The sequence below is a fragment of the Vitis vinifera genome, chromosome 8 (genome assembly GCF_030704535.1).
Source record: "Vitis vinifera cultivar Pinot Noir 40024 chromosome 8, ASM3070453v1".
Lineage (NCBI taxonomy): Eukaryota > Viridiplantae > Streptophyta > Magnoliopsida > Vitales > Vitaceae > Vitis > Vitis vinifera.
This window is the reverse complement of record NC_081812.1, coordinates 13,130,468-13,139,466: the sequence shown is the minus strand read 5'-3', so window position 1 is coordinate 13,139,466 and position 8,999 is coordinate 13,130,468. Positions and strand designations below refer to the sequence as shown.

At 35.1% G+C, this 8,999-nt stretch overlaps 1 protein-coding gene across 1 annotated transcript; it reads right to left on the bottom strand.

The window, feature by feature from the left end:
* Positions 1-1,016: 1,016 nt before the first annotated feature.
* LOC100244729 (tubulin beta-1 chain-like) lies at positions 1,017-5,265 on the bottom strand. Its single transcript, XM_002283020.3, has 4 exons — positions 5,131-5,265; positions 4,022-4,420; positions 3,253-3,522; positions 1,017-1,996 (listed from the first exon to the last, which is right to left on the bottom strand). Exons 2-4 carry the CDS (start codon positions 4,413-4,415, stop codon positions 1,317-1,319), a joined length of 1,344 nt encoding a protein of 447 aa, XP_002283056.1. The 5' UTR covers positions 4,416-4,420; positions 5,131-5,265; the 3' UTR covers positions 1,017-1,316.
* Between the last annotated feature and the right edge of the window lie 3,734 nt (positions 5,266-8,999).

The window sequence follows — 8,999 nt, the reverse complement described above, 5'->3', positions numbered from 1 at the left end:
TAGAAATTTTAAAATTTATTTTTAAATCAAAAACTAATTTTAAAATAATAAAAATTATTTAAAATTATATTTAAATTAAAATCACAAGTTTTAAAAATCATAAAATTAACAAATAACAAATATAAAATAAAACAAATAATAATGGGGATGAATAAAGTAAATAAAAACAAAAATAAAAATATGGAAAGGAAGGGGAAGAGGAATCACTGGAAAAAGAAATGGGAGGGGTCGGGGGTGGTGGTGCAGCCGCTCCAGGCCGATGGGGGCTTTTTTAAACCGTTTGGTTCACCTGAAACGAGCCAGCGGCGGGAAGGTGGCAAACAGTGGGGACTGGTGCTGGAGCAGGCACGGGTTTGCTAGTAGTCAGCAAAACGGCATCGTTTTGATGCAATAAATAAAAAAAAATTAAAATGTTTGAACCAATCCGATTCGAAGGGTACCGACCGTCCAGTTTGAAGGGAACAGGTCGGTTTGTTGGATTTGCCTCGTCTGATTCCGATTCAAATACCACCAGTCCAATGCACCGATCGGATCAGAACCGTATGGTCAAGTCCGATCCAGTTTTTAAATCCATGATTAAAATAGAGATATCATATCAGGGTCTAACCAAGAGCAGCCCGACCTCAAACTTGGACAATACAGTCTGAACCCAATCAAGAAGGGCCCAAGACATCTAATGTAAGCAAAACAGTCAAGCCTGCTAGCCCCATGGTGTTTAAATGTTCCAAACCAAGCTCAAGCGTCAAGAACCAAGGCATGGGCCCCATGGCCTTCCAAGCAGCAGGGTCAATACGTCGTCTTTAGGAAATTGCTGACAGTGGATAGTGTCGTAATTCAGGATATACCTTCTATTCCATTAGGACTAACCATTCCTTTTACCTAACATGCCCATCCTCAATAAGGTGCTGGCGAGTCTTACACAAAGCAAGCTTCCAATTCGCCTCTCATCAGTTATGGATTGCATTCAGCCAAATTTCGGCAAAACTTACCCAACACAGCAATAGAAGAGTTTGGGGTGAAAAACAAATGAGCAGAGATCATTTACTAAGTAAAATGAACAAGAAAAACAAATTTGAAATTCAAACCGATAAGGTGACACATCTAGATCCCAAGATTCCCAACTACTCGACCTTCCCTCCCACCTCCCCATCATATTTTCTGGCACTATTACAACTGGAAGAAAGAAAAATAAGCCATTTTTCACTCTCCCAATACCAAAGAAATAAAATTTTCAATCCCATATAGTAAATATAATAATGCATCATTATCATAGTAAAGGAAGAGGGGCATAGGCATATCTAGTATTTTCATCTCCTTTACATCGGCTCCAGGCCTTCCTCTTCCTCATCCTCATAATCAACTTCCTCATCAGCAGTAGCATCCTGATACTGCTGGTACTCTGACACAAGATCATTCATATTGCTCTCAGCTTCAGTGAACTCCATCTCATCCATTCCTTCCCCAGTATACCAATGCAAGAAAGCCTTCCTCCTGAACATGGCAGTGAACTGCTCACTCACTCTCCTGAACATTTCCTGGATGGATGTTGAATTCCCAATGAAGGTGGATGCCATGGACAGACCCCTGGGTGCGATGTCACAAACACTTGATTTCACATTGTTTGGAATCCACTCCACAAAGTAGGAAGAGTTCTTGTTTTGGACATTAATCATTTGCTCATCCACTTCCTTGGTGCTCATCTTGCCACGGAACATCGCTGAGGCTGTCAGGTAGCGGCCATGTCGTGGATCAGCAGCACACATCATGTTCTTGGCATCCCACATTTGTTGGGTCAGTTCTGGAACCGTCAATGCACGGTATTGCTGGGATCCACGTGATGTCAGAGGAGCAAACCCAACCATAAAGAAATGGAGTCGAGGAAAGGGGATCAGGTTCACAGCAAGCTTTCGGAGGTCAGAGTTCAGTTGACCAGGGAACCGGAGGCAGCAAGTAACACCACTCATAGTCGCAGAGATCAAATGGTTCAGATCACCAACTGCAACAAAGATTTACAAATAACTGATAATCAATAAAAGTTCAAAGATAAATTAAAATGATAAACAGTATCACAAAATACTCTTTTTTAGCTCATAAACCTTAATGACTGTATGGACTAAAAAGCTATCAGTCAAAATTGGCTGTCCTGGTGCTCAACAAAGACGCACCATTCAAAGGATTTCATCTTAATGTAATCACATAGTTAGGAGCAATTTCCAGCATTACTAAACATAATGACCAAGAGGACAAGTGTATCAGTAGCAGCAATAAGCTTAATTCTAACATCACTGGCAACATTCATGAACATGGCAGTTAGCAAGTATTAGTTCCTTTAGGTTCCACACGAAAGGAAAAAAGGCAGCAACAATATCTCAAAAAAAGCCGTAGTGGATGTCAGTTTCATTATCAAAACAGGACATGTAAAAAGGTAAATGATTGCAGACAATGTGGTTCCCACATCCAACAGCGCCATGTGGGGGTGACAATGCAAAAGCTCAGTCACAAATTAAGACATACATCACAGAGATACAAAAGATATAATCTATAGAAGTGAAGGACACAGGAGAACAATTACTAAAATACTTCTGCCCACTTCACTCCCACATGACAACAAACATTAGGTGCCACATAATATTGGACGACTAATCATGTAGCATCTGTATTTAAGAAGTATCACTGGGGCCATAGAATTTCACTTTGGACCTATCTATCAGTAGAACAATAATTGACACCAATAAAATTAATCATATCAGTAATGAATCCACACTTCCAAAACAAAGGCCTCTTTGCATTCAAATTGAGAAAAATAATGAACAAACAGCCTAGCAATAGATCATCCAGAATATTATCACAACCCAAAGAAAACACAGAGTCAGGAAGGAGCTTAATTGGAAAAGACATCCACCGAAAATCGAGTGTTCAATCCAATTCTCTAGTGCATAATTGGCAATCTCAGCTCCCCAAAAATATCTATTCTTTTAACTCATGCCGAGCATGGCATACTTAGCAGATCAATCAACAAGTGGCATCCAAATTCCAAATCATGGACATAAATTTGTTTGGAATTACTATTGCAAGGTATTTTCAGGGGTCTACTACCCTTAAGAAAGGAACTTTCTCATATATAATAAGCAAGAGAAGCATTGCAACAAAACAAAGCAAATTGTATAAATTTCCTCTCACATAATCACATATCAACTGCATACACAAAAATTTAGGCAACCTATCAAAAAGAGATCTTGTTGTGGTACTTACAGCTAGGAGTGGTCAGTTTAAGAGTTCTGAAACATATATCATATAAAGCCTCATTATCAAGCACCATGCACTCATCTGCATTCTCAACAAGCTGATGAACAGAAAGTGTGGCATTGTATGGCTCGACCACCGTATCAGAGACCTTTGGTGAGGGGAACACAGAGAACGTGAGCATCATTCTATCAGGGTATTCCTCCCTGATTTTTGAGATAAGCAAGGTGCCCATCCCAGAACCTGTACCTCCACCAAGTGAGTGGCAAACTTGGAAACCTACACAAAGAAAATGACACATTATAAGCCATAGGCCAATACATTAAAAACGCCCAACAAAGAGAAGTTATGTTCAATTTGTAATAGATTGAATAGCAAAACCATCAATTTATCAGATGTCCTCCAAAATTAGAATGTGAAACCTCTCATATTAGTGGCTCAAGTCCTTAAAATCACTAAGAGAACCAACCTTCCTGATGCTTTAATGTAAGGGTCGGATAAATACCAGAATGGATCATAACTTGATAACTGCCAAGCATTGTCTGGTTAGCATTTTAAACTATTTACCTAGGTTTTAAAAGGATTTCAAAATTAAAAATCTAAATTTCAAAAGCTTTATGCTTGAAATTTATCTCTCAAAGGTGAGAAAAGTTGAAACCAAAATCCGGAGCAACAATGCCTGTATTGTCACTATTAATACAAAACCAACAAAAGACAAGTACTGTGACTTCAGAGTTAAAGACAAACAAAAATTAACATTAAATTATATGTGTTATACCTTGGAGACAGTCACAGTTCTCTGCTTCCTTCCTCACAACATCGAGAACTGAATCAATGAGCTCTGCACCCTCAGTGTAATGACCCTTTGCCCAATTATTTCCAGCACCGGATTGTCCAAAAACAAAGTTGTCAGGACGGAAGATCTGGCCATAAGGACCAGTGCGAACACTGTCCATAGTGCCAGGTTCCAGATCCATGAGAACAGCACGCGGAACAAATCTCCCACAAGAAGCCTCATTGTAGTAGACATTTACTCGCTCCAATTGCAGATCAGAGGTCCCAACATACCGTCCAGTTGGATCAATGCCGTGCTCATCACAAACAACTTCCCAGAACTTGGATCCGATCTGGTTTCCACATTGTCCACCTTGAACATGAAGGATTTCCCTCATTTTCCCTGAAATTAATAGTTCAGTTAATTTAACAACATTTTACTACAGAAAAACCAGTCAAAAATAAAAATGCAACGGAGAAATTAAATTAAACAAGAAATCCTAAGATCTTGAAAAATAATCAATAGAACAGACTGGGTTCCATAAATTTCCTGAACAGGAATTGTACATTGTTTTTGCCGTTTGGTAATCAATTCTTAACAGAACTTAACATTATATTCATGAGATCTAACTCTGTCTGATCCACACAACAAATATTTCATCGTGATAGAATGTGAGTTTTCAAAGAGATGTTATTCACAGAAAATGACCAGAATCTTCCACTGAAAAACAAGATTTGACGTTTTTACAAAATGAGATAAAAAAAATTTCCTTTTCCACTTCCAATTACTAAAAAAATTCATTGAAAGCTAACGGAAAACAATAGCTTTCCCCAAAAATCAAATCAGAAAATCCATGCAATGTGAAGCGAACAGATACAAAAATACAAAATCACTTATGAACGCATGTTTTCATTAAGCCATAGAATCAGAAAAAAGAAATCATGTGAAAAACAAACAAAATCTTGAACATATTGAAACAAATAAACAAGAAATTCACTGAAAGTAAAAATTATATATATAGCAATATTTTCCAACGTAGATTCACACACAATGCCACAAAGAATTTGAGAATCTTCAACAGATCTACCAATGCCGGATAAATATTCACTCACCTAGTGAAAGACGAAGAAAATTGAAGGTCGACCTGAGAGAGAGAGAGAGGGAGAGAGAGCAAATGCGTTCGAGATGAGCCCTAGTCCCTAGAAACGTCTATATATGCGACTGAAGGTTGGGCGTGGGGATCGGACGGACCGGGTTGTTTCCCTCCTTTTATCTTCCACACCGTTGGATGCCGTTGGATGTTGAAGACGGACGGTGCAGATGCACTTTACTGTTGTACTAAAACGAAGATTTGATTTTCAAAAACAATTCAGATGCAGTGACAAATTCGCCCTTTCTCGAAATGACTGGACTGCCCTTTGACCAGAGCGTCAAAAAATCCAATCCTTACCTTCAGGAAATCGCGGCCAGATTCTTCCCCATATACGACAAGGCTTAATTTTCGTCCAAAAAAAACAAAAGCATACATACCATGGGAAATTCAAATTTCTGGGTTTTCATTTTCATTTTTATTAGGGGTAAAATGGTACTTAAACTTAATACGAAAATTAAAAACTAAAATCAAATGAAAACCTAGATTTTTTTTCCCAAATTGAAAATTGAATTGGGCCCCTTATTAAGTGGCATGAGAGAATCATGGCGCATTTGCTAAGTGACTTCAACTACTATATCTGTTGTTGGGTTAGCTTCATGCATCACGTCAAGAAAGTAAAATGTCCCATTAATCAATTTGCTTTAATCGAATTTAAGGGCTTTTTGGACACGTATGAGGTTTGGTGACCCAACATTTACCCATCAGAAATTATAAAATGTGTGAAAAATGTTTAAATTATAGAGCACTCCAAAAAGTGGGCCCACTCATGACTTGATCGGGAGGTCGGCCCTTTCCACCATCTTAAAAGGTAGCTACCTAATTATTTTTTTCCTCTTTTTTTTTTTTTTTTTTACCAATAACATTTAATGTTATTTGTACTATAATTATAAACTTTCTTTTGCATCAACTATTTTATAATTATTTTATTTCACCCCCATCCTTTTCATCTACGTTATAATTTATTTGATTGATCTCATGGAAATATATGACTATATAAATGAGTATTTTATACATTATATTATAATATAACGTATGATAACATGAGCATTTGGCTTATTATTGATTGGAAAAAAATCTCTCCCTTCTATTAGGGTTTGTCATTTAAAGTAATGGGATCATTACAATAAAGCGTAGGCGAGTGTGATAATTGCTTTAAAAAATATATATTGCATAATTGCTCTTAGGTCCATAAAAGTATTTGGATAAAAACATTATTTATCCGTTCACATATTTTTATTTATATGTTTTTTTTTATTCTCATAATATGTTTTTAATATCAAATCTTTAAAAATATTGTTTACATATATATAAAATGTTAAATATAACTTTTTTACTTACATTTTCACTACACACAAAACATTGATATCAAATATACAAAATATTTGTATTAGATATACAAGATTTATGCAAATTTATCGATTATATATCTATTTATGTATTTTTTATTATTTTATTTGTTTTTTTATATCGCTAGAAGCATGATTTACATACATGTATAAACGTCAAATATACTAATATATATTCACATATATACCAAAAAACTTATTCTAAGGGTATAAAGTATTTGAATTAGTTATACAATGCATGTGTAAGTATGTTTATTGTAAATATATTTACGGGTTTTTATGGATATCAATAAAAAAAAATGTAAGTATGTATATGTCTTGTACATTTAATATGACTATCTTATTTATGTATAAAAAAAAATATTTGACATATATATACAATTTGAGCAATTTGGTGTGACATAACAAAAAAGGAAAATGAAAAGAAAAATGTACATAAAATTCATGATTTAAAAAATGTATATACGTCTAATAATAATAATCAAACTTTAAATTAAGATAAACTTGTGTTAGACATATGTTATTTAATTAAATAAAAAAATACAAAATACAAACACAAAGAATAATAATAATAATCGAATTTTAAATTTATGAAAAAGAAATTAAGATAATAGTTGCAACTTCAAAAAACATAAAATCAAAATAAAGAACCACATGAGTATTTAATAGAATTTGAAAAAAAAAATATCTACCGTGCTTTTAAATTTTATTGAAATCTTAACATATTAATTATCATGAGCGATTAAGGATAAATTTTAATACAGTAAATAGTAAATACTTGTAATACTCAAATGTCATCTATCATTCATTACATAAACTTTTAAGCTCAATTATATATTTCATATAAACTTTAAACTTATTTATATAGACATTATCAGATATTTTTATGTGACAAATTATCCATGTATCATTTAAAGTTATTTTGAAATTTCTTATACTTTTTACGTGAATTTGGTAAACTATACCCTTTGGAGTTATTATAATCGCTCTTAAATCAAATTTCTTATTTCGCTAATTACTGCTCTTTATTTTTTTATTTATTTTGTTTTATATATGTGTTTTTTTTTGCTTTTATCGAGGTGAGAGTCAAAATGGAGGTAAAATCATTAATCAATCCAAACACGTACCGCCAAGATTTGAAAGAAAAATGTTAATTGAAAGTGATATTTATTGAATTTCAGTTGAGTAGAATCGAGCTTTTAATCATAATGGCGGAGGATGGTGGGACCATTGATTGTTTAATCAACCAACAGAAACTAAGCCGTTTATTTGTTTATTTATACATCTACATGGGCATATTTGTCATTCCGATCAATATAAACTATAGGCTACCTCAGAAAATGAGGGTAAAAGTGTAAATTGAATGAAAGGGCATTATCATAATTCTACAGAATTAGTTGAGATATTTAATTCAGTACAGTACAGTAGAACTTGACGCATTGCAGTATCCATTCTCTATTTTGTCTCAGAGGGTAAATGGCGAACTCTCGCCCTTGGGAGCGTGGTCAGGACTCTCAATATCATTGGCCTGAATTTGGCGTGGTATCCCATCATTGGCGAGGCTTTGGTCACGCGCTTCACTGTTCCAGTGGCGCGTGGGATACTAATTTTGTGGGGAAGGAAAGAGGACAAAATCGGTCCAAGCAAATGCAGCAGGTCACATGAGATAAGGGTGTGGACATGTGACCTGCCAGCCTCAAGGCCCTCAACTCACTCTTCCTAACCATGGTCAGATTTTAACCACACACGCTGGTTGATCCAGTGATGCTTGCTTAGGTTAGAGTTTAAGCATCTTGATACACGTGTCTGCTGTCTCTAAAGTCTAAACAGTCCATCTTTATTATTTTTCAGCTTTAAAAAAATGGCCAACAAATCTGGGGACTTGTTTGGATGTCCCAAAAATGGCAGAAGTTTATATAATATTTTCTATTCTATTCACCCATAAATTTTGGTCAAATGATTTTTTTTGGGACAGCCAACTCATATATAGTGATGAGGTCCCACCTGACATTAAAGCCGGTAGGGGAAAGATCCAAAGTCACATGAAGAAGCTTGAATTATTTTTGCAATTATGAGGAGTACCATTATTTTGTACAAATGATTTATTTGGTTTGAACTTCTGGCTTGGTTATTTGTCTCCAAATGGCTTCACAATTGAAATCTGGATTCAAATTTGAGGCAGAGGACCCAGTGTCTGGCTCCCACCCTACTACACAACAGTTCTTTTAAGTACCTCACTGTAGAATGACAAACAAATAATTTCCGGATCATTTTTTCTTATTTTTATTTATTTATTTATAAATTTAAAGAGTTTAATGTCACAACCTGCTCAAAACTGACTTAGCAATATTGAGTGGCTTCAATTATTTAAATACCGCACATGAGCAGCTGAAGAAAGGTTTGAGGTGTGACAATGTGATGTTATGAGAGATTTTTTCCTCCTTTAGTTTGCTTGTAAGAGCAATGTTTAGGATTGTGGGCT

Bases quoted from the DNA above. Each gene is read 5' to 3' on its own strand.
- LOC100244729 (XM_002283020.3), bottom strand. From the start codon at position 4,415: ATGAGGGAAATCCTTCATGTTCAAGGTGGACAATGTGGAAACCAGATC. The intron at 3,523-4,021 runs GTATAACACATA...TTCTTTGTGTAG, and splicing joins GAACTGTGACTGTCTCCAAG to GTTTCCAAGTTTGCCACTCA. The intron at 1,997-3,252 runs GTAAGTACCACA...TCTTTGTTGCAG, and splicing joins TAAACTGACCACTCCTAGCT to TTGGTGATCTGAACCATTTG.